The sequence below is a fragment of the Fonsecaea pedrosoi genome (assembly GCF_000835455.1).
Source record: "Fonsecaea pedrosoi CBS 271.37 unplaced genomic scaffold supercont1.5, whole genome shotgun sequence".
In the NCBI taxonomy this organism is placed as follows: Eukaryota; Fungi; Ascomycota; class Eurotiomycetes; order Chaetothyriales; family Herpotrichiellaceae; genus Fonsecaea; species Fonsecaea pedrosoi.
Window position 1 is genome coordinate 3,538,866 of NW_013550611.1, and position 23,881 is coordinate 3,562,746.

A 23,881-nucleotide genomic window follows, 5' to 3' on the forward strand; every position below is an offset into this window, starting at 1 on the left:
GAGACATGGTTTTGGATTAGGGGAGAGGTAGGATGCTTTCATTGCTCATTGTTTGACTCGGGCATTGGTTCCATCATTAGAGACGCAGCGACCAGTCTAGTCTTCTATGTCTTGTATGAATATAAAACCCCTTTTTCTCGAGCTTCCATCACAGCCTAGATCTGACCTCGGGCTTCTTTGTGCCATCCTCGTCGTCCTCGAGCTCCATCAGCAACACCCCTTCAGCGACGTCGTCGCCTTCCTCCTCGTTCTCCATCTCAATCACCCATTTTACCTTGCCGGCCCTCGGAGACCTGACTTCCAATTCCATCTTCATCTGCTTCACGAATGCGATCACCTCGTTTTCGCGCACCTCGTCACCCACATCGACAAGCACCTCGACCAGTTTCCCGCTCATGGGCAACACGATGTGGGTCTTCTTGGTCGGGTCGCCTCGTCGGTGTGTTGAGGCGGTGGCGCCGGCAGAGGAAGTGGTGCTATTCAGGGTCATCTTGTAGGAATGTGTCCTCGATCCAGGGATGGTGTATGTGATGTCGGCGACGAGGGCGGTGGGGAATTCGTTGCGGGTGACACGCGAGATGGAGAGGTGGTGGGCTGGCGGCTTGATGGCTGAGGGTTTATCAGCGGGATTCTCGAGCAACACGGTCCAGGCGTCGCCTTTTCGGAACAGTGTCGACGCAGCGCCGATGGCTGAGCCTGCGCCGCTGCTCGACAAGGATAAAGCTGGGAGGGATGTGTCAAGTAGTTCCGTGGCGGCAGCGAGTTGCTCCCCAGAGGCGACGAGCCGGTCCAGCTGTTGCTCCAGCCAGCTTGTGTCTGCGTGGCCGGCCGCGAAGGTCGCATCTGTAAGAATGGCTTTCAGGAGGTTCAGATTCGTTTTGACGCCGATGACCTTGGTCTCTTCCAATGCCCGGCGTGCCTTTGCGACACACTCTCCCCAGGTCGATGCCGTGACAATGATCTTGGCCATCATATTGTCAAAGTCGGATCCCACCACTCCCCCTCGCGATAAGTGGCTGTCGACCCGGATGCCATTGCCAGACGGGAATTGTATGTCGCTGACCTTGCCAATACTCAACGAGAAGTTGGATAGGGGATCCTCTGCACAGAGTCGCAACTGGATCGACGCTGCAGGAGGTGCTTTGTCGGCATCCCTCCGCTGTCCCAGTCTGGCGTCGGCCTCCGTCTGTAGCCCTTGAGCAAGAAATAGTTGCTGCTTCACCAGGTCGACCCCGGTGATGCATTCGGTGATGGTATGCTCGACCTGCAGTCGGGGGTTGATCTCCAGGAAGAAAAACTTCATCTGCTGGACGTTGACGAGGTACTCCCAGGTCCCCAGGCCCAAGTATTTCAGCTTTGTGGCCATCCTCACAGCCGAGTCGATGACCTGCGCAATCACCCTCCTGTCCTGGACGGGCGCGGGAGCAACCTCGACGATCTTCTGAAACCTCCGCTGGACGCTGCAGTCTCTTTCCCACAGGTGCTTGACTCCACCTCTTCCGTCGCCGACGATCTGGATCTCAATGTGCTTGTATCCCTCCACGGCCGCTTGTTCGGCAAATACCAAGCGACTCGGTGACTCGGCCACACACCTTTGCACAGCGTTGTCAAGCGATGCTTCGTCTTTGACGAGTCGAATGCCCCTTCCACCACCACCATCCACAGCCTTGATCATCAGCGGATACCCAACACTAATAGCAAATCTCCTGACATCCTCGACGCTTCCAGTTGGCCTCTCCATAGCCTTGAGGACCGGGACATCGCACTCGGCCGCCAATGCCTTGGCCATCAACTTATCCCCCGTCCTCTCCAGCACCTCCCAGCCAGGTCCGACGACCACGCACCCGGCCTCCACCCACATCCTCCTGGAAAACTCTGCGCTCTCGCTGAGGAATCCATATCCAGGGTGCACAGCGTCAATTTGGTTCTCCTTAACCAACCCAATCAGGTAGTCGATGTTCATGTACGACGCCGGGCCATGAGCGGCCTTGATCGCGTGGTGAGGCCGACCCAGGGAGATGTGTGTGGTATCGTTGTCAGTGTATATTGCAAAGGTTGTGGGAGGCTGTGGCAGCTCATGACATGATTGAAGTATCCGAATTGCAATTTCGCCGCGGTTGGCGATGAGGATGCGTGAAATTGGCCGCTGAGGAGTTGGCATATTTGACTTGTTCACGCGGAAGAAACTGACAGAAAGTGTTTTCCCCTCCGCTGACCCAGTCTCTGGAAAAGTTCTACAACATGCTTCAACAGAACAGAACAGAAATGAGGCGAGGTACCAGACAAGAGCCTCGACCCTTAGGCACTTCGCTCCTACAACTCGGATATCCTCAAGCAGCGTCTCTCTCCTGACTCCAACATCCGCGAACCTCAGCCGAGGCTTTTCTCCGGATTCATCAAGTTTGGGGAAGAAACCGACGATTAGCCATGGCGTCAGACTACGACAAACGTCACACCTCACTGTCTATTACCTAGGCACTTTGAAACTGGTAGCCGACATCTGCTGCATACCCTCTGTGGTCTTCTCAGAGGCCTCTTTCTTTCCGCTTTCGGACTGCTGGAATGGGAAAGCAAGAGAAAAAGACAGACAACCTATAGTGGAAGAGAGAGCATACAACCACACGCGTTGACCTGGGGCTGAAGAGGCCAAGCGACGTTTCCCCCTTTCTTTTGTCAAAGTCAAGAAACGGGCTGCTTTCATTTCTTTCAAGTTGGTGGCCAGGTACACCAGCCGAAGCCAGCAGAAGGCATTTCAAGCAGCAGCAAAGAAGTTGGAAGGAAGGGTTTGACACGAGCGCTCACTAGGAACTATGGGCTCAAAAAAGTCCACCCTCTCAGCTCCCTCGTCGGGTGCCGACGGTAGCTCCAAAGGTCGAGTCTCGTCAACAACCATCAATGATCCAGTCTACGCTCAGCCAGCCAGCGCTCCGTCTCAGCCGTCAGTCGCTGGTGGCACTGCGACTGGCAAGAGCTCAGGGACAGGGCCGCGGAAAGACGATCCGGTCTATTCGCAGGTCAGTGTGGTGGGAGGCAACCGGGAAGGGCAACCGGCACGTCAAGGCCAGATTAACGATCCAGTTTATGGCCAGCCCCAAGCAGCTTCCTCGACGTCGAATTCCCCTGCACCTGGCCCAGGACAGGGCAAGATCTCTGCCGCCGATGATCCGGTCTATTCTCAATCTCGGGGCGCGAGAGGTGGCACGGTCAGTGACCCTGTCTATGCACAGCCTGTCTCTGCTCTAGCATCGCCGAGTCCACCAGTGCAAGGGCTACAAGCCGGTCGTGTCCAGACGCCAGACGACCCGGTCTTCTCTCAATCACAGCCTTTAGGTGCCACAACTACGGCCGCCACCGACCCCGTATACGGCCAGACGCAGACCATTTCGTCTACGGCGCAGAACCCTCCCAGCCGAAGCAATGGAACAGGACAGACACCTCCATCCGACGACCCGGTGTTCTCTCAACCCCAGTCCGGCTCGACAGCCTCAAGCCGCCTCAACCAACTGACATCACAAATCTCACCCGCACCATCTGAACCACAAGCCAACACGAAACGGGCGCGCAAGTCCAAATCCTCAGATCCCTCCTCCGACCTGCCCGCCGACTATAGCGACATCCTGACCCACCTCAAGACCATGCGCACCATCGCCACGACCCCAGACACCTCTTCCCGCGGGTACATCAGGCAAAAGACGGCAGGGAAGCTGTGGTCGCGCGAACGCATCGCCACGCTACTCGACCCAGACACGTGGCGCGAGGTCGGCTCCGTGACGGGAACAGTCACCTGGGAGAAGGACACGAGAAACCCACAGTCCGAGCACGTCCGTGGTTTCATACCCAGCAACAACCCGCAGGGGTTTGGGCGGGTGACTTGTCCACGGACAGGGATCAAACGGCAGATATACCTGACGTCGGACGACTTTTCGATCCGGTCGGGCCACGCCGACGGGTCGGTGGGCCTCAAGACGCTGTACGGGGAGAAGCTGGCGCTCCGGCTCAAGGTGCCCGTGGTCAAGCTCGTCGACGGGTCCTCGGGCGGCGGGTCGGTGTCGACCATCATGACGCAGGGGTACTCGTACATGCCGCACGTGACGGTGATGTCGACGGTGGTCAAGCAGCTCAACATGGGCATCCCGAACATCGGGGCCGTGGTTGGTCCCGCGATCGGACTGGGCGCGGCGCGCGTCGTGGCGACGCACTTTAGCGTCATGGCCGGCGACATTGGCAGCCTGTTCAACGCGGGACCGAAGGTCGTCGAGGGCGCCACGTTCGAGGAAGGCCTCAGCCTCAGCGACCTGGGCGGGCCCGCCGTGCACTGCACCAACGGCACCATCGACAACCTGGCCCGCAACGAGGCCGAGTGCTTCGACCAGATCCGCACCGTGCTCGCCTACCTCCCCGCGTGCGGCCAGTTCCAGGCTCCTCCCACGATTCCCGCCGACGACCCCGTCGACCGCGAAGACCTGGCTCTCCGCTCCATCATCCCCCGCAAAAAGTCGCGCATGTACAACCCCTACACCATCATCCTGTCCGTCGTCGACCGCGGCTCGTGGTTCGAGATCGGCGCCCTCTGGGGCCGCACCGGCATCACGGGCCTCGCCCGCCTGGGGGGCAGGCCCGTCGGCATCCTCAGCCTGAACTGCGAGGTCAATTCCGGCGCCCTCGACGCCATGGGCAGCCAGAAGCTGATGAAGATGATCAAGTTCTGCGACGTGTTTAATCTGCCCATTGTGCAGTTTGTCGACGTTCGTAAGTTCATGTTTCGCTTTTCATATTCTCTATTCACCATTCGCTATCCTACCTACTAGTCTCTTGTGTGTTTTTTTCTCTTTGGTTTGTTTTGGCAAACTGTATATCCATCCTTGTCCATATTGCTCGTGTCTACACATCCAGTCTCTATGTTTCACGCTTGTTCTTTTTTCGTGGAAGAAAGTTCCTTCTCTACAGGATTCGTCGTTCGCCGCCCGACTCTGTTTGCTAATGTTCTCTGGTATCTACATAGCTGGCTACGCCATCGGCACGGTCGCCGAACGGACCGCCACCATGAAATGGGGAGTCGAGCTCGGCAAAGCCTACTACAGCACCACCACCCCAATCTTCAGCGTGGTGACGCGTCGCGTGTACGGAGTCGCTGGCGGCATCATGCTCGACAGCCGCGAACCGTGGATGCGCATCGCGTGGCCGTCGGGCAATTGGGGTTCTTTGCCTCTGGACGGTGGGATCGAGGTGGGTCATCGTCACGAACTCAAGACGATCCGCGAGAAGGAGGGCGAAGAGGGGTGGAAGAGACGGTACAAGGAGCTGGAAGACGAGTATGTCCGGTTGATGAACCCGGTGCGGACGGCGGCGTGCTTCAACGTCGAAGAGATTGTGGATCCCAAGGACACCAGGAAGATCTGCTGCCGCTGGACCAGGGAGATGTATGGTCTTCCAATGCAGGAGCGCTTGGCGGATAGAGCCTCTGGCAAGATTCATGCGGTGTTCACTTGAGCTCCTCCACAGATCGTTTGTCGCAAGATACCTTCGTTAGCGGCACATAATTGGGTGGTCTGAGGGGCGCTCATGCCCTTGCAAAAAGGCGGGATATCTCGTAGCATTGGTAGATCTCGTGTGTGTTCGACTTGCAAGACAAGACTCACGATGCCCGGGAGGAAATGATGCTGCGAAAAAGGGTCAAAGCTGCTAACTCGCCTCCTAATCGCTCATCTCTTTCTCCAACTCTTCAAAGCCATTGGGCGCATCTTTCAGTTCCTTTGTGTTCCCAATACCCTGCAACGTCAGGTAGACATCCGTACCCCAGCCGTACATGCTCTGCAGGGCGATACCTCCGCCAAAGTACTCTGCGTAGGCTCGTCCCAAGGGCAGCCCGTATCCTAGACCGGCAATGGACGACTGGTTCGTTCCACTGTTTGAGATGACATTCAGTCCCTCAGAGCCGTCGCTAACGACACTGGACGCGGCCGCCGCTTCTTCGTTGTTGAACGTGGTGAAGCTGTATGACCAGATATTGGGCAAGGCTTCAGGTGGAATGCCACCCCCTCGGTCACGGATGCGCAGGGTAATATAAGGGGTGGCAGAGTTGAGAGAACCCAACACGTCCTCGTCAGACGAAGCGCAGTACTCGTCCAGCCCTTCCTGGGAGAAATCATACGCATTCTCCTTGCTGACAGACAGCTTCTTGAGCGATTCCAGCTTGGTGGTCTGTACGTCGGGAGCCGACGCGATGGTGACTTCAATGGGCTCCTTCTCATTTCCACTCTCAATCGTGGCGCGGAACGCATTTTTCAACAGCTCCGTGATGATGTATTCCAGGTGCATGGGGATGTGTGCGAATTCTGCATCTTGGTCCCCATTGATGATCAGCGAGGGTCGAACACCGTACTTGTACTCACAGACCTCGCCGACAAAGCCCTCACACCGGCGGACGATGTCTGCGGGCCGCAGTGCAAGGTCAATCACGCCGACGTGTGTCGGGTCGGGTTTCTGTTTGGCCGCCTCTCCTGTTGAAGCCATGTGCAGGGCCAGATGTTGCTCTGCGACAAGTCTAGTGCCGATTCTGGCGCGGAGATGTTGGTCGAGAAACCGAGTGACTTCTGCCGGATCCACGTATTTCCTGCATTGGAGAAACCCCTGTGCAAGGACGGGGATGGTGTTGGAATGTGTCCGGACAATATCGGCCATGGCTTCTGTAAACTTCATCTCTTCCTCGATTGTCTCGATGGATTTCTTGTAGAAAGGTTCCAGAGTGGAAAGAGAACGCAGGTAGTTGTTGTAGATCTTGGAGACGTTGGGGTTGGACACCACAATGAAGGGCAGGTTCCGAAGGGCTTGGATACGGTGTGCGAGTCGGGCAGGGAGGAGGGACAGGGTGAAGTTTGCGGAGGAGAGGAGTGCAGAGTCTCGTAAGGGAGGTTTGCCATGTCTGTTTTTGTGGTAAGCAGTTAGCAAAGTCATGCGCGTGAGTGGTGTGAGTCAAGGGCATCACAAACACACCTAACGAGATCTGCCAGAGTCAGAGGCCGGCGGGGGAGCGCTGCCAGTCTCTGTATCTCGTCATCTGAAATGCTGGCATTCGACGGCGGATGTGACCACTCGTTTATATCAGGAATGAATGGTTCTTCAGGCGTCTGCGTCGCCCATCTTCGCTGGACAAACGAGGCGGGAAGTGCCCGTCGCCGAAGCGCATTTCTCAGCATTGTTTTCTAGGAGATGCAGTCATTATCCAGAGCAGAAGGGGAGAGCAGTAGGTCGTTATCAGTTGGGGTTTGGAAAAGACGCCAAAGGACGGGTATCTCTTAGCTGTCTTATTGGAATCTGTGGCTCAGTGTAAAGACACACGACAGTGGCATTTGGCGGCATTGAGTTGAGAATGACGCACTGTGTGTGCAGCTCCGTCTCCGCATTTTTCTAGAACGGAAATATAGCCGAGCGAACATGCATCATTTCCCGATTCGGACACTGGGACATTCCTCAATATGGCACCAGCCCATGCGTTGAGCTCAAGGATAAATCGAATGCCCTACTGGTAGATGCGCGATATGGTTTGTTGTGATGAGTCAAAAATGGTATTTCCAACTAACTCGTTTTGTGACACAAGTTTCGACGGCTATCATCAGCCCTTGACAAAGAAAATGCTCCAACACATGTAATCCCTGCTATTGTATAGCCTTTCCTCTTCTCGAACCTTTGATGAGTCCATCTACGATCCACCAGAAGCTGCAACTCCGGAATATCCACGGAAATTGCCAGTATCCTCTTTCAGCAGAATAGGTAACTCATCCTCCACCAAAGACGCCATCAGATCCTTCTCCTTGGGCTCCCATCCCAGCGCCCTCAGCCGATTCGCTCTACTCCTCGAATTCGACCCCACGACCCATGCAGTATACTTGCCAAAGAGATCGTCATAGTCACTTTCAGGAATCGTTTTGGGTTCTGGTGACTTGATCCGCCCGGCAGCATGCAAGGCTTTGCCAATCGTTGCCACTGCATCTTTGAAGGCGAACTCACGGCCGTTCTCGCAGAAAAAGTAAGGGTTCTCGAGGACCTTGGAGGCGTCGGTCTGCTCAAGCCAATGTAGAATAGTAATATATGCCCGAGCGAGGTCCACCACGTGGATTTCGGACCACACGGAGTCGCCCTTCCCGACATGGCCGGCATAACCGTGTTTCAGCGCAAACCGAGTCAGTGTCGGCATTTGAATCGAGAGACGCTTGTACTTGGGGTTAGCGCCGTAGATCAACGGCGGGATCATGATGACCAGTTTGGCCTTGTTCCCGAGTTTCTTGCGTGCGCGAAGAATGGCGAGGTCGATCAAGCGGTGCGAGGCAGTATCTGGAAGTGCGTCAATCTCTTCGGGCTTGTCGTCGTGGTAGATCTTGTCGGATTTGTATTCGCCCTTGGCGTCGTCGCTCAGGCATGATGTGCCGCTTGTGTGAATGAAGATGGTCTGCTTTCCTTGGCTTGCGCGTTGCTCGACGGCTGCAATGACGGCTTCGACCGAGGGCAAATGGTCTGCCGTGGCAGTATGGATAACAATGTCGCTTGCGAGGGTCTGCTCAACGATAATGTCTCGATCGTCCAGGCTGCCGATGACCGTCTTTGCGCCGCTTTGTTGGAGCTCGGTCGCGTACGCTTCACGACGAGTCAGGGTCGTCACTGCATAGTTCTCTTGGAGGAGGAGATCAAGCACTTCGCGGCCAATGAAGCCCGGGCCAATGAGGAAGACGGATTTGCCAGAGGTCGCCATTGAGGGTAGGAACTAGAACTATCGAAAGAAAACTCGTGTAGAAAAAGGGATGTGTGGTGAAGGAAGTCTTTCAAGCAGAGCACAAGGCTTTTAATATCTCGACTCCTTTCATCATCGAGATGACCCAAATGCTATACCTATCAATTACCGAGTTGGCATGGTCCCAAGGGCCCACTGAGGGGTGGCCATGAGGCTTCTTACGCAAGATTGTCGACACGACGGATTGGCCGAGGGTATGCAGTCAACCACCTGTGATGGGGATTTTAATCATGAATGTCGGAATTGTCTGCATCGCGCTGTCGGACCGCAGGACTTACAAGGACTTTGATGATGATGGTTTCATTTTAGGTGATCCAGCCGCTTAAGCTTGGGATTGCCTGGTTTCCAGGGACTTTGCAACTGGGGATGGAAGAAAAACGAAAGTCACATTAGTAATGAAGGATCCAAGGAAGAACTTTGATCCACTCAGCCGAACCCCACGTGACAATCCGCCAGGCACTGGCCCCTCATCCTGCTTTGGGTCTAGCTTAAAGTACTTTAGCACTACCATATAAGCCTAACCTGTATAAGTAATAACGGCTGAGGCACCTACGGAAAATGGGTTCCATGTCCGACTCTGTTCTTTTCATCTCCATGCCACACTGAGTTTACTGAGCCGATAGCCACTGATTCTTTCCTCGTATCTGGGTGGTCAGATGCGTTGCCAGCCAAAGAGGATAGTGCACGGACGATACTGGTGTTCTCGCGAATGAATTCATGCCTTCTCGATGCACACGCGCTCAGTGAGGCTGTGAGCATCCTGCTCAGCTTGATCTGGCGGGCCGTGAGCAGAATATCTCTGCTGCAGAGACTGCAGCAAATGCGAGCGCGTTCTTCGCCTTGGTGGCTAACGTTTTCGACGTCTTGTGAGTTTGCAGATTTGACTTGCCCTTGCCATATCTCTCGCCTTCTCATCGGGGGTGGAAGTCGATGCCTCACATAGTGACCACGGGAGTTCACTTACTCTGCCTGACTGCCAGCTGCGACTATAAATGGCACAAATGCTGCCAAGAACGTTTGACAGGCCTCAAAGCCCCTGTTGCATCGTCCGTATCTGCGAGGCGATGGTCGGAACCTGCCCCAGAACCCCTTACAGATTTGCCGTCTCAAACGCCGCAAATCAACGTTGTCCTGAACCGACCGGGGGATGAGCAAAAGTACAAATCGCGCAAGGGATTCCCCCAGACCCTTACTATCGGTCGGTCCGTTGCACAGTCGCAAAGTCTTGGAGCCGTGTTGCGGCCTGGCCGATCTCGCATTTTCCGAGGACCGCAAAGTCTAACCCCACACTTTGGTGCGGTGGACGGAGTGGGCACCATGTCGTGAAGACGGGGTTCGAACAAACATAAAGAGGTAGGTAGGTAGGCCAGAGAGCGCCATGGGGGATATGTCCAGACGAATAGCATCTCTGAAAGAGACAAGCGTCGCAAGAAATAAAAACAAAAGTCCTGGATCAGTTCTCACCTCGTGTTGACCAATTGACTACGATACCCGCTAAGCCACTAGCTAGTACAGCACGCTCGCAAACATGCCGTCCACCGTCACCAAGCCCGACCTCGAACACTTTGTCCCCGTGAAGCCGACGTCCGAGCCCCTGGAGTACGCCGAGCTGGTCACGTTGGACCTCTCCACGTTCGACAATGGCCCGGACGCGCGCAAGAAGCTCGCCAGTGAGCTGAACCACGCCATGCGGACCCAGGGCTTTTTCGTGGTGGTCAACCACGGCATCTCGATCGAGCAGATTGACCGTCAAGTCGACATCGGGTACCATGTGCTCACCAAGACGCCAGTCGAGGAGAAGCAACGCCTGCAAGGCCGGATGAAGCAAGAGGGTAGCTACCAGGGGTTCAAGCCCCGTAACTACTGGCAGATTGACCAAGGGGTCAGGGACCAGATTGAGCAGTACAACTGGAACCGCGACCTGACGCTGCGCGAACACCCGTCCACGTTCGTGCCCTTCATCGACGAGGTCCAAGAGCTGAACGACTTTATCCACAAGGAGATCCTGGTCCGGCTGCTGACGCTGTTCGCCATGTCGCTCGACCTGCCCGAGGACTTCTTCGTCAATCTCCACCGGTACGAGGTGCACGACGACTCCTGGTACCGGTACATGATGTACTTCCACGCACACAAGGCCGAGGACATGCAGAAGACGGGCGGCGTGTGGCTCAAGGGCCACTGCGACTTTGGCTCGCTCACCATGCTGTTCAGCCAGCCCATGGCGTCGCTGCAGCTCATGGACCACTTCACGGGCAAGTGGCGCTGGGTGCCGTACGTGCCGGGCGCCATCATCGTCAACGCCGGCGAGATGATGGAGTGGTGGACCGGCGGTTACTACAAGGCCACCATCCACCGCGTGTGCCAACCGCCCGCCGACCAGCGCAACCAGGACCGTTGCGGTCTGTTTTACTTTGTCGTCCCCAACGACGACGTCAAGATCAACACCCTCCTGGACGAGTCGAGCGTGCTCCGCGACGCCGGCGTGCAGAGAAAGTTCGAGCCGGGCACGGAGCCGACGTCCAAGCTGTATAGGTCTGCTCGCATCAGCGCGTACGGGCAGACCGAGGTCTTCAAGGGCAAGGGCCAGGGTATTCAAGAGGAGACTATCGCGGGGATTAAATTGAAGCATTACAACTGAAAGAGGGGTAATCCTCAAAACACAGGGGGATTCTTTCTCTCCTTCTCTTTACTCAGAAGAAGGGCAGATGAGTAGGAGGAGGAGGAGGAGGAGGAGAAGAAAGAAGAGGACAATAATGCTGGAGAAGAATTCCACAACCCGTCAACGCTAATCATTCGTATGAATTCCGCATGTAATTTTTTTTTTCCATCCTGACAGAATTTCAAATGCACACGAGTTTTTCATTCTTTGTTACCACCCCTAGCTCGCAACCAATTCATTCCTGTTTGGGCTTAAGTGGCCCTTGTCGTGAGGGCCGTGGATCAAAGTCGTGTTGTTCTTCGTGTGGCACTGTCGTGGCAAGGTTCCCCTGGATATATGCCCTCGAGGGAGAGTGCCAGGGTTTTGTTGGACCTGGGTTGAACACTTCGTCTGTCAAGGACGGCGAAATGGGTTCGTGTGGGTTCGCGTGGGAATATCTGTGTATCTATGGTGTTGAGATCTTGTGAGGATTTGAGGGTGTGTATAATGTGATTCGTCCGTCTACATATCCAAGTCGATCGGGTCACAGGGGGCCGAAAGCTTCCGTAGAGAGGCAGGCCACAACAAGGGCCCGGCCATTGAACGAGACGTCACAACACCCTCAACACCGTGATGGCACGCTGTCTTTTGTCTATCTATCTATCACCGTGACCCCTCCCCGCCACATTCGCATGCTGCTATGCTTGCGACACTTGCCATCTCAGGCCCTCAAAAGACGACTTTTTCCTCTTGCCATGTATCGCCCGCGCAAAAACGGTCACAAGGTATACCGAAAATCGGGATGCAAATGGCCGAGGCGCGTGGGATCCTGCTGGGTCAGGCGCCAGTCGCGGGCGCCTTGTTCTCTCTGCCTGTTCTCCCAGCGACAGTACAGCATCGTCGAGGTGGTCATGATGCAGAACAGGATGGCGGCGCCGATGTTGATGCTGTGGCCCATGGTGTATTCGGGACTTTTTTTGTGACGCTGTCAGCTTTGGATCCCGAACCACACGAGAGATATTTTTTGTGCGTGTGAGAGAGAGAGAGAAGGGGGGGGGGGGGGGGAGGAAGAAACGTACGCGTCCTTGGCAAGATACGAATATGTCGCGATAAAGGCCGCGCAGTTGCCAACGCCGAGTTGCAACCCGCTCGACGTGGCGCGAACGTAGTGCGGCGCGGCGTTGTTGCTCAGCCATGCGAGGCACTGCGAAACAGTGTCAGTTCAAAGAAACATCCCACAAACGGATTGTGGTCTCACCAAAGGCGATGCTGGGTATAGCCCGATCGCAATGACAAAGGTCGCTCCGTATTTGACGCCAGGGAGATCCGACCCTAGAAGCATCGAGTAGCCCGTCGCGACGAGGATGCCGCCCGCGACCATGAACGGCGCTCTCATCCCGGCTTTATCCGAGAGACGGGTGACGAGCAGGACGCTGAAGAAGCCCAGCACGTTCGGCGGAGCGGTCAGCAGCTGTGCGATCGTCGAGGTGTATCCGAGAGAGTGGACGATGGTGGGGAGGAAGAGCGCATAGGCCTTTTTTCAAACGATGGTCAGTCCCAGCATGTCCCCATAACTTTTACCAAAGATGACTGAGGAGGGGAGAAACGCACATAAAGAGGCACAATGATCATCATGTAGGCGACAGAAGTGAGCCACGGCAGCGGGCAAAAGAGCGCTATGCGCACCCAATGCCATGAAAACTTCTCTTGCTCGACTGTGGCCATTCCATTCGCCGCCCGCGCATCACCATAGACTCGCCTGTGCGCGACGACCCGCTCCTCTGGCGTCAGGAATTTGGCGTGCGTGATGCTGTCTGGCAGAAACATCGCCGCTGTGATTCCAACGAGGACCGTAGCGGACTATTCATGGGATTCAAGGTTAGCTGGAGAGTTGTTGTTGTTGAGAGCATCCCCTTTCGCACTTACACCTTCGACAAAGAAGATCCAAGGCCACTCTGGAAGATGGGTCAGTGCATGGTACTGGTTCGATAAGGGGTATCGCGTCTCACTCTGGTAAGATCCGACCTCAATCTTCGCAAGGCCGGAGGCGAGTAGGCCACCAAATGCACTGCTCAACGGAGCGGCACAGTAGAAGAGTCCAATCCTGTAAGCCATCTCACTCCGGCGATAGAACATGGCAAGGTAGATGAGGATGCCCGGAACGAGACCCCCTTCAAAGAAGCCGAGGAGAAGGCGCCCGGCGATGAGACCCCCCAAGCTCTTCGTGAAACCCGTAAAGGTGCTTCGAGAAGTTGTGTCAGTCAAAATTGTTTGAACGAGAACAGACCTCCCCTCCCGGAACTCACCAGACAAGACCCCAGCCGGTGATGAGGGCTGGCAGATAGAAGCCCGCGCGACAGTACTTGACGATCCAGTTTGACGGTATGTCGACCAAGATGTAGGGGATGTAGAAGAGCATGAGGGCCAGATTGTACTGGGTGCCCACGAGTTTGAGATCCTGCGAGATGCCGGCGATGTTGGCGTTGCCGATGCTGCTGCGGTCGAGGAACGAGAAGAGCCAGATGGCGAACAGCCACGGCAGGATGTGTCGGTCGAACTTGTGCCTTATACGCCCGTCGATCTCTGGATCCGGTTCCTCAAGCAATTCCAGTGACTTGATGGACACCTGGAGGTCCTCTTCGTGGACGGCCACGGGCGTGTCGCCATGTGGCTTGTCCCCTCCATGTGTGGTGGTAGTGGTATCCATTTGATGGAGCCTGTTCAATCGAGGTGTAAGGATGCGTCTCGTCTATCGCAGTCGTCGAATAGATGGGAAGTTCCTGGGTGACAAAAGTGAGAGGGGGGACAGGTGAGACGCAGGAATGTTGCAGGGGAGGAGGGGGAGGGCGTCTCGTTAAGACGGAACGAGGGCGATCAATGCCCTTTTGATGATATCTCAATGCACGCCCGTCTGCCGTGTTTGCGGACCAAGCGATGGCCGCTTCAGCCGACGTCTGTGGGAATCAATCTCCATATCTCTACAGGTAGCAACAGACCGGTGCTGTGGCTAGCATGGTTAGCGACGTGTCTATGTACCGTGCGGCGGAATTCCTGGTGGTGAAAACCCTCAATACCCCCGACGACTAGCCTGGCATATGATCCAGCCAAAGTACTCTCTATTCTAGCTTGTGGCCAGAATCGCGGGTTCTCACACCCCGGACCTTGCACACAATGTTGTTAATGTCTACATGCGCAGCCGGCCAAGTATACCTCGGAGGCCTGTAGAGACATAGTGTGGATTTTGAGCCTAAAACTCTGAAAATGGAAATCTAACATTGGCACTGGTCTTCTAATTATATGCTCATATCTAGATCTAGACTCGGCCAATTTTCGGTAAAGAACTTGTCGAATACGGGCCACTGTAGGTCTGGAATCGGAGTCAGGTTCAAGTCGACCAGGTCTAGTTGGTCGCTGTCCAAGCTAGGCGCAAAGTCATCGAGGATATGGTTGCTGTTTTCATCCCCTATAGAACCAGTCAGACAGCTTGATCGAGGTTTTGCCGGGGAAGCAAGTGTAGAAAGGGGGGAGGGGGCATTCATACCATGGTGGTCTCCATATACATTGCTCTGGCCGCCAAATTCCTGCCGCCACCACCAGAAACAGTCGTAAACCATGCTCATCCCAAGTCGGGCTTTACTTCTGACCCTAAGGCTGTCCACAAGGCCGTTCGAGTACTGAAAGACCTTTCTGCTGGTCCACAACTGGGTGAGAATGATACTGAACCGAGCAAAGGCGTCGTCTGGGCGTACGGCGTGTCTCTTGTGGTAATTGATCACAGCAAAATAGTTCCGTTGCCCGCGCTCCAGATCCAGCTGTTGAGCGACCGCAGCTCTCCCCACGCGGAGAATAGTGATCACTGCGCTGTGCAGGAACTTTGTGATATACATGGGGCCGTATTCGGCCATGCTGAGCTCTGAATCTAGCTCCATAGCGAGCTCGATCGTCCTGCAAGCAAGCTCGTACATTACCAATAGAGTTGAGTCTTCAATCGCGGATCGGTGTTTGAATAAGTGGAAACTTAGGAGATGAAGCCGTGCAGACATGGCATGAAACCGATCTTCTCGGGTCAGCCTACGACAGAAGGCGAGAGAAGCACAGATGGGATGCATTGATATTGACGCACCTATGCGCTCCGGCGCGTCTGATTCTAGTTGGACCAGTCGATCGGTAGCCGAGTGAATGATGGGACTAAGCGCAAGATCCAACTCATCTGCAGGCCTGTACAGCGCGTGATTCTGGATGTATAGAATGGTCATGCTGAGATATTCGCTAACCTTCTTCTGAAACTGGAAACTCGGCGTCATAAAGGTACTCAACTCCTGAGAGTCGTCGCCATACGTGTCGGGAATCACCAAGGGAGGTGTCCCATTGACTGTAATTACCCTGCTCCAAACTCAGAGCCGTAACACTTTTTCGCGGATGGGTGGAAACCAACCTTTGCGAGACAACTACACATGCAGCCCACAGTCTGCCACGTGCCATGCGGTAGGTGAGATCCTGATTCACTTTGGTGCGTGCAAACTCTTGTCCCACGCCCGAGACGTGCAGACCGATGGTGGTTGCCAGTTGCAACACCGCTCCAGCGAGGACTGGGGTAATATCGTTGCTCAATGCTTCAAAGGGCATTGGCCAGGAGCACAACAGCAGGAACGCCTGTATGGTCAGAAGCACAGGTTCCTGTGCGAACAAGGCCAGCTTGGCCAACTTGGAGACTTTGGGACCAAGCAGGATGATCAGCGTTGGATTCTCGCTGTATTTTCGAGACCCAACCGCGATGATTGTCCAGAATAGGAGGGGCGATTGTTGATGGCATTCATTGGGAGTCAAGAGGGTCTCGACCATGGGCACGTAAGCCATGCAATGATGTTTGAATCTGCCACAAGCTCAGTCTTGATATACCATACTCACAAGGCTCTCTAGGCTTACATGGCGAAGCAGTTATCGATGTCCCGTGCCGTGATTTGAAGTTCATCAAGGCTCCGAGGTACTGTCTGGGAGCTCCGGGTGGAAACTGCAGGCAGATTTCTGGCAGGCTCATGGTGGAGGGGAGGCGGGAGCGATGTCGATGGAGGTGTTGGAGCGATGATGCTGGTTGACTCCTGTCCTTGGATCGGCGCAAGGTATATTTGTGGTGTAGCAGCTGGAGGGGTGGGACTGACGACCGGAGGGACAGTCACTTCATGACCTTGGGCCGAGGGAGAGCTATTGCTGGAGGACAGATACAACTGCTTGCGCAAAGTGTCCAGCTGGTTCTGCAGCTCTGTCTTCCTGTGTCTCAATATCAGTCTACACAGCTTGAAAATGGTAAGCGGGGGAGACTGACGTAGGACGTCGTTGTCGCCTGAATTCCTTGGAATAGACACATTGGACACCAACCCGACGACAGCGGGAGCACGGCTCTGGGAAAGTATCAAGCCGGTCACACCGGATCTATGTATGCCCGTGTCAGGAAGAGCCAGATGGCGCAAAGCCCCTGAGGGAGGACAGGGACACAACATACCTTCTGTTGCCGACATTCGGTACAGGCCATGGCTAGACCTTACAGTACAGTGCGTGAGATGCATTGGAGATTGGAGTGTAACGATTGCAACACTGGCGCGGTCACCAGGATCGAGGAATGTGGTCGACGTGAAGTTCACTCGCGTGATGCCAAGCGCTGTTTGGACCAGTGGCAGTACCGATGATAGGGTCTACACATCTCCGACGTCGGGAGTTGGGTGTATAAAGGACACAAGCAGTGGCAAGGCATGGAATACGGTGTACGAGGTCTGGAGAATCAAGACATTCATGCGCATTCGGATCTTCTAACCCCGCGTCCCCGCACCGGCCCTTGAGTCCCCGCACGTTCCACCACTGCCCTGCCTTGCCTGCGCTGCCTGCGCCCTCGTGGCCCTCCAAATTGGAAATTTACATACAAGAGTCCCTCGTACAAGAGAGCATATCAATCAAGCGACATAAAACAAGCAACGCCCCAAAACCCAAACCAACGTCTTCCGAAACTCGGCCATCCCGACTCGCCACTGCGACCTTCGGCTCACCAATAATAGAGAGTCCAGAGTCCGGGTTTGAGATAAGCCAAGAAGAGAAGACGACAACATCCAGTCAACCTCAGATCACGCGTGTGTACCGGAAACTGCGAGTTGCTGCTGTTCCTAAACCAGAATGTCGGACGCGGTACAGGATTTCTACCAACGTCCGAGCAAAGTTACAACTTCGAATGGAGCCTCAATCAACTTCCACGCGAGGGGCTTGAGCAATGTTTCACCGGGTGATACAATCTTGGTCCTGCTGCATGGCTATCCGCAGTCGTGAGTCATCGGGCCAAACTCGGTCCAATCTCGCCGTGCTGGTTTCTAGAGTGCTGACGGTCACAGGAGTTATTTGTCTGTACGCCACTCCCGTCTCAAGACTACGACTAACGTCTGTTGGCATACAGGTTTCGATGGGTACAGCCCGGCCCTGTCCACTCAGCGTGCACAAACATACTGATGACTGGGCTCTAGTTGATACCTCTGCTGCCATCCAACCTACCCCTTTTCGTCCCAGATGTATGTCGACGTCCAGACTTTGTGAAAGAAAGCGTCTACTGACCTCGACGACTGTCTTCCCCTATAGCTTCCCGGCTATGGCGACAGCGCCGCCATTGGCTTGCAGCAGGATAAAAGGACGGTCGGCACTACGGTTCTGGAAGCTCTGAAAAAGAGCCTCCCGAGTCAGGCAGATGAGCGCCCGAAGATCATCATCGCAGGACATGATCGAGGCGCACGGGTCTGCCATCGTCTCGCCGTCGATGCTGGAGATATCTCCTCATTCGAGATTGTCTCGGTGATCCTCCTCGACATCGTCCCCACGGCAGTCCAGTGGGACACCTTCACCAGCGCCAAAAGTGCCGCCTCCAGATTCCACTGGGCGCTCCTCGCAAACGTGGAGATCGCCACCAAGCTCATCGGTAGCCACGGCGGAGGCTCCTGGTGCTCGGAGCTGATCCGTCGGTGGGCAGGCCGCAACGAACAGAGGAGAGCGAGAGTCCTAGATCCCCCAGCCCTCGCAGTCTACTGCAGTCATTTTGACAAAGAATCTGTCATCAGAGCTACTTGTGAGGACTACCGTGCTGGTGCCTTTGAAGATGACGACCTCCAGCGGGAAGATCAAAAGGCAGGGAACAAAATCAGGATCCCGACGCTGGTGGTGTACTCAGAGGCTTATATCGGAGCCACTTACGACGTCGAACCGATATGGAGAGACTGGTGCGCAGAGGGGACCAAGCTGGAAACCAAAGCCATCGGAGACGGAGTGGGACATTTTCTGCCCGAGGAAGCTCCAGAGGAGACAGCCGAGATTATGAATACGTGGATCAAGCAATGGACACCGTAGTGATGTTTACTTCGCTGGACAACGGCAACACCATGATAGCTTTCACAATCATGCTCCTGGTGAAATTGGAGAGGAAGATACTGGCAGACGGAGTGATGATATATCATGTGAGGAGCTTTCCAAGAAAGATGTTTGTCGTATTAAGTCTGCCATACACTCTGACCATCTATGAGGACTGGATTCACCATCTTCCTCCTCAACTGCTACATTGTAGACATCTCCAGCGTATAATCGAGGAGCGGCTGGGACACATTCTCGAGTCCTCCATCAGTGTCACAATCGAATGGCATGATATCCCTGTCGACATCTGATGCAGAAATGTCCGATCGCACTTGGATAAGTCCGAGCATCGGCGTCGGCGACCAATCAACAGACAAGCTTTATCCGGGCCGCAATCGGCGCCGATGTCGACTGGACCAATCACATGGCTGCCATTAACCTCGTCCAAGCTAACGCTCACCTCCTCACCTCCTTCTCCTCCACTACAAGTCCTGAATAGCCAAGGGACTGTCGATCAGACCATTACCAAGCTCGGAGGCTGGATCTGCTATGTCTGAGGCATCCGGTTCTTGGGGCATTGAGCAAGAGTCTGACAGAACCTTGACTGCTCAGACGGCCCGGAGTGCATATTGCTTGTGCGAATAGACAGGTGGTCATCACTCCGAAAGTTTCAAATGATTTCGGACGCGATATATCCATGTGGTTCGTTTTTCCCAACTCTCTGCTTGTTATCTACAGAAAAGTCTAGGGAAAGGCATTCAAATTCCAGCCAAGGTGAGCCTTTCTGAGAAGGTTGACCATCGTCAGACTCGTCTCCAAGTTACTAGGAAATATGTCTCCTCCTACTGGAATCTCCTCAGCCATCGACGCCACTGCACCCAGTAAGCCCGATGGTATCACGGGTCAGTTGTGCACCTGGATCACGAGCACCAAACTGTCTGATATCCCTGACCATGTCATCGAGCGTGCCAAATATCTGATCCTGGACGGCGTTGCCTGCGCACTCGTGGCCGCGCACCTCCCCTGGTCTGAGACCGCCGTCAGGGGCGTATGTACCATGGAACCCGAGGGCGTCGGCCAATGCACACTTATCGGATGGGGGAAGGACAAGAAGTTGCCCCCAGTGGCTGCGACCATCTTGAACAGTACATTTATCCAGGGGTTTGAGCTGGACGACTACCACTCCACCGCGCCTCTACACTCGAATGCCTTGTTAATACCGGCTTTGCTGGCTTCGGTAGAAGCGGCACCCTCGAGCTCTGCTGAGACGTCGCCATCATCAGGTGCCGATTTTCTGCTCGCGTACATCGTCGGCTGTGAGGTGGGACCACGGGTTGGACTGGCACTACACGGTGCCGACTTACTCAGCCGGGGCTGGCATAGTGGCGCCCTCCAAGGCCCTTCAGCGACAGCGGCTGCCGTTGCCTCACTACTTCGACTGTCAGGAGCACAGACGGAGTGGGCACTAGGCACGGCGTGCACCCAAACGGGAGGTCTCATGTCCGCGCAGTTTGGGTCGATGGCCAAACGAATGCAACACGGCTTCGCCGCGCGCAACGGCTTGTTCGCAGCGTTCATGGCCAAGCAGAACTACACGGGGATCCAGGAAGTCTTCGAGGTCCCCTACGGCGGCTTCCTGAGCTGTTTCAGCCAAGGTGCGAGCTTCGAGCCGAAATCTCTACCTCAGGAGCTCATCAGCGGGCTCGGCTCGCGCTGGGAACTCGAAGGGATCCGCGTGAAATTACACGCCGCCATGGCCGGCTTGCACGGGACGATCGACACCGTGGCGGGCCTACAGCGCGCGCACCCCGAGCTCTTCGCTCCAGAAAACCTAGCCAACATCGTGAGTATCGTGACGCAGCACGCCCGCCCGGCGTTCGAACACGGCGGGTGGATCGCGGACCCGACGCAGCCGCTGTCCAGCGTCGCGGCCCAGATGTCGATCCAGTACGCAGCGGCCGCGCAGCTCGTCGACCGCCAGGTGTCGATGGTGCAGTTTGGCGCATCGCGGCTCAACCGGCCGCTGCTGCGCGAGCTGATGAGCAAGACGACGCCGACGCACAATCCGGCCTTTGACGCGACCAAGACGTCGCGCTGGCGCACCGTCATGACGGTCAAGTTCGCCGACGGCACCGAGGTGCAGGGCTCCGTCGAGGCGCCCCGGGGCATCATGCCGCCCGTCAGCAACGACGACATTGTGCACAAGTGGCGCGAGTTGACGGCCGACATCCTCGACGACAGCAGACGCGCCGCCATCGAGAAGTGTGTTCTCTCGCTAGAAAAGATTTCCGACGTCAGAGACCTCGCGAGCCTGCTGGAGGAGCCCGTCAGATGTCCTATCGACGTCTAATCGTGTAATCGTCTAACTCGGCTGGCCGTGGCCGTGGCCGCTAGCTTGCTTATATATAGATCTTGCTGGTGCTGGTGCTAGACCTGGTGTTGATAGTGGTACTACGGCGCCAGGAAAAAAGACCTAGCAGAAAAAGAAAACATCGAATGAACTGTGCTGACTGACTCCCGCCTTTTGGTAAATGTTCCGGACACATATTCATACCCAGGCTACTCTTTGGTGAATCATATAGTCATATAGTCCTATAGTCATACATACATACATACATACATACATACATACATACATACATACATACATACATACATACATACATACATACATACATACATACATACATACAATTCCTCCTCTGGGTTCTCTGAGTGTGAAGACCCAACGGGATGGAAAAAAAAACTATCCCTCTTGTAATTTCAGTCCATGCATTTCTTGTCTATTCCCCTGTCTAAGACTCTTCCCTTTGGTGGATTTCGAAAGAAATCACTTCCGCCAATGTGGATCGCGAGAAGGTCTACGAGGATCACCTTCGTACGATACTACGGAGGTAGGTAAATAGGTAGGTAGGCAGGGATATAAGGGTGGATTGTCACCCGTGGCTTGTTCATCACAGAGCTCGTTACACAGATAAGTGCCAACGTCTAATGAAATATATGTGTCTATGCAGGGAGATAGTGGCAGAGTTATCTGCTTTTGCTATCTCTCCCGACTGGCGACATAAGCACTCAGAGGGTGGTGGGGCTGGCTATATACAGGGCAGTGTCCCCAAGAGGATTTTACACTTGGGCGATACAGTGCCCAGGCATGGGACAACACACACACACACACACACACACACACACACACACACACGGAAACACTGAAAGAGAGAGTACCCTTTTTCTTCCCCGGCTCCAGCTCTGTTGTCGCGAGGGCCGTTCACAGAATATACCTGAAAGCAAGGTGCTGGTCGCCCTCGTCCTCCAAGCTCCGCTCCACGTGCGGATGAGACTCGCCTGCCGCGCGGTAGCGCTCGATCTCCGCGTCCTTGCGTCGGTTCTGGTACCGCATCCAGCAGATGTTGGAGGTGGCCATGACGATGGCGAAGGCCAGCATGCCCAGGACGATCGAGTGGCCCTTGACGAAGCGGGGCGGGTGGTCGTAGACGTGGGTGCCCATGATGGAGAAGCACTGGCCAAAGACCTCGGCCATGGCCCACGTGGTGCCGCGCTTGGTGAAGCCGCACGTGTTGATGCCCAGCCACGACGTGAGCAGGATCACGCTCGGGTACAGGCCCGCGGTGATCAGGCAGGTCGCGAAGATCAGCACGGGCACCGACCGCACGGACAGCAGGATGATGTACCCGACGCAGGAGACCGATAGGGTGAAGACCAGTAGCAGACCCTTGGTGTTGTACTTGTCGGAGAGGAAGCACACGGCGATCAGGAACACCGACGCACAAGCGTATGGGATCACGGTGAACAGCTGTGCCTTGTCTGGGGAGGTTGGATGGCTTGATCAGCAGCTGGTCATTCATGACTCGAGGGGAGGAAGAAACAGGCATGAAAATGGGACAGAGAAGTCAACTTACCTGCAGAGTACCCAAAAGACTTGACAAAAGTCGGGAGGAAATTGCCCACAGACGCAATCCCGAGCGCCACGCCAGCGTTGATGATGGCAAACATGTAGGATTTTGGATCCTTGAAGGTTGCCCAGATCTGTCGCACGTCGATATTGGCTCCCGTGGTGTTATAGTCCTTGGATCTCTCGATGGCGAGTTTGAGTTCGGCCTCGCTAAACAGCCATGTCTTGAGCTTCTTCATCCGGTCGGCAAAGTTGGGGATGACGAGAATGACAGTGGTGCCCACCGCCACGGCCAGGACGCCTTCGATGATAAAGAGCCACCTCCACGGAGCAAGTCCAGTCTTTTCGAGAGTCAGGTGCCTCTGAATGCCAAAAGATATGAAGCCCGAGAAGGCGCCAGCAAGGGTGGCAGCAGAGTAGAAGACGGCTGATTCGACATGTCAGCTCGGGCGAGCACGAAACAAGGATGTAGGTATTGACTCACCGCTTCGAGAGGCCAGCTCGTTTCTTCGGTACCAGAAGGACAAGTACAAACCCAAGCCTTGAATGAAGGCCTGGGCGCAGCCGACGAAAATTCGGAGGGCCAGGACCGTCGCATAGCCCTGAGCACCGCCAATCCCGGCACAGAAGGCACCAAATGTCAGCACGCCGCCGCCAATCAAGGCCGGTGCTGTGACCCAGGGCAGTCTGAGGCAAATATTTCCCGGAAACATGCAAATGATGTAGCCGACAAAAAACATGGTCTGTTGCATTGAGGGTCAAATTATTAGCTCTCCGGATCAGAAAAGGGCAACTGTGGTCAACTTGCCAGGCAATTGTAGAACTGATTGGGAGTGAGGGATAGGTCCTTTTCCAATCCCATCAAGCGAGCATTGCCGATACAATTTCGGTCGAGGTAAGCGACAAAGTAGATGAGGGAAGCCAGGGGGACGAGGACCGCATCCAGCTTGATTACGAGTCTTCTCTCCTCCCGTGGATGGATCTGGGCATGTTCCTCGTGTCCGGCAAAGGCATTATTCTTGATTGAAATCTCCTTTGGGTCTGTCGCATCTTCAAGCATTTCAATGTTTGTACCAAGACCATGTTTGGAGAGATCGGGAGTGGTTGAGCCTTGCATCTTGGGCGAGTGGTTTGTTGGCTATTTCTCGGGCGAGACGACGTGCTGAAGATAAAA

General features: G+C 55.1%; 11 protein-coding genes across 11 annotated transcripts; 4 read left to right on the forward strand and 7 right to left on the reverse strand.

Annotated features, from left to right (window-relative positions):
• Positions 1-148: 148 nt before the first annotated feature.
• Z517_08753 (uncharacterized protein) lies at positions 149-2,161 on the reverse strand (the record flags this gene model as incomplete). The annotated part of the gene is made up of 1 exon (XM_013427268.1): positions 149-2,161. The coding sequence occupies one exon, from the start codon at positions 2,159-2,161 to the stop codon at positions 149-151; it is 2,013 nt and encodes a 670-aa protein (XP_013282722.1).
• A 649-nt stretch (positions 2,162-2,810) lies between these two features.
• Z517_08754 (uncharacterized protein) lies at positions 2,811-5,490 on the forward strand (the record flags this gene model as incomplete). Its single annotated transcript, XM_013427269.1, has 2 exons — positions 2,811-4,749; positions 5,003-5,490. 2 exons carry the CDS (start codon positions 2,811-2,813, stop codon positions 5,488-5,490), a joined length of 2,427 nt encoding a protein of 808 aa, XP_013282723.1.
• Positions 5,491-5,694: 204 nt separating this feature from the next.
• Z517_08755 (uncharacterized protein) lies at positions 5,695-7,196 on the reverse strand (the record flags this gene model as incomplete). The annotated part of the gene is made up of 2 exons (XM_013427270.1): positions 5,695-6,922; positions 6,994-7,196. 2 exons carry the CDS (start codon positions 7,194-7,196, stop codon positions 5,695-5,697), a joined length of 1,431 nt encoding a protein of 476 aa, XP_013282724.1.
• A 503-nt stretch (positions 7,197-7,699) lies between these two features.
• Positions 7,700-8,746, reverse strand: Z517_08756 (uncharacterized protein; the record flags this gene model as incomplete). The annotated part of the gene is made up of 1 exon (XM_013427271.1): positions 7,700-8,746. The coding sequence occupies one exon, from the start codon at positions 8,744-8,746 to the stop codon at positions 7,700-7,702; it is 1,047 nt and encodes a 348-aa protein (XP_013282725.1).
• Positions 8,747-10,313: 1,567 nt separating this feature from the next.
• Z517_08757 (uncharacterized protein) lies at positions 10,314-11,423 on the forward strand (the record flags this gene model as incomplete). The annotated part of the gene is made up of 1 exon (XM_013427272.1): positions 10,314-11,423. One exon carries the CDS (start codon positions 10,314-10,316, stop codon positions 11,421-11,423), a length of 1,110 nt encoding a protein of 369 aa, XP_013282726.1.
• Positions 11,424-12,201: 778 nt separating this feature from the next.
• Z517_08758 (uncharacterized protein) lies at positions 12,202-14,130 on the reverse strand (the record flags this gene model as incomplete). Its single annotated transcript, XM_013427273.1, has 7 exons — positions 12,202-12,394; positions 12,503-12,627; positions 12,682-12,957; positions 13,035-13,283; positions 13,350-13,378; positions 13,433-13,665; positions 13,730-14,130. 7 exons carry the CDS (start codon positions 14,128-14,130, stop codon positions 12,202-12,204), a joined length of 1,506 nt encoding a protein of 501 aa, XP_013282727.1.
• Positions 14,131-14,716: 586 nt separating this feature from the next.
• On the reverse strand, positions 14,717-16,265 carry Z517_08759 (uncharacterized protein; the record flags this gene model as incomplete). The annotated part of the gene is made up of 4 exons (XM_013427274.1): positions 14,717-14,886; positions 14,965-15,480; positions 15,547-15,809; positions 15,859-16,265. 4 exons carry the CDS (start codon positions 16,263-16,265, stop codon positions 14,717-14,719), a joined length of 1,356 nt encoding a protein of 451 aa, XP_013282728.1.
• Positions 16,266-17,585: 1,320 nt separating this feature from the next.
• On the forward strand, positions 17,586-18,797 carry Z517_08760 (uncharacterized protein; the record flags this gene model as incomplete). The annotated part of the gene is made up of 5 exons (XM_013427275.1): positions 17,586-17,731; positions 17,798-17,806; positions 17,860-17,869; positions 17,927-17,971; positions 18,039-18,797. The coding sequence occupies 5 exons, from the start codon at positions 17,586-17,588 to the stop codon at positions 18,795-18,797; spliced, it is 969 nt and encodes a 322-aa protein (XP_013282729.1).
• An 832-nt stretch (positions 18,798-19,629) lies between these two features.
• Z517_08761 (uncharacterized protein) lies at positions 19,630-21,147 on the forward strand (the record flags this gene model as incomplete). The annotated part of the gene is made up of 1 exon (XM_013427276.1): positions 19,630-21,147. The coding sequence occupies one exon, from the start codon at positions 19,630-19,632 to the stop codon at positions 21,145-21,147; it is 1,518 nt and encodes a 505-aa protein (XP_013282730.1).
• A 915-nt stretch (positions 21,148-22,062) lies between these two features.
• Positions 22,063-23,447, reverse strand: Z517_08762 (uncharacterized protein; the record flags this gene model as incomplete). Its single annotated transcript, XM_013427277.1, has 3 exons — positions 22,063-22,619; positions 22,715-23,134; positions 23,192-23,447. The coding sequence occupies 3 exons, from the start codon at positions 23,445-23,447 to the stop codon at positions 22,063-22,065; spliced, it is 1,233 nt and encodes a 410-aa protein (XP_013282731.1).
• Positions 23,448-23,506: 59 nt separating this feature from the next.
• Positions 23,507-23,824, reverse strand: Z517_08763 (uncharacterized protein; the record flags this gene model as incomplete). The annotated part of the gene is made up of 1 exon (XM_013427278.1): positions 23,507-23,824. One exon carries the CDS (start codon positions 23,822-23,824, stop codon positions 23,507-23,509), a length of 318 nt encoding a protein of 105 aa, XP_013282732.1.
• Between the last annotated feature and the right edge of the window lie 57 nt (positions 23,825-23,881).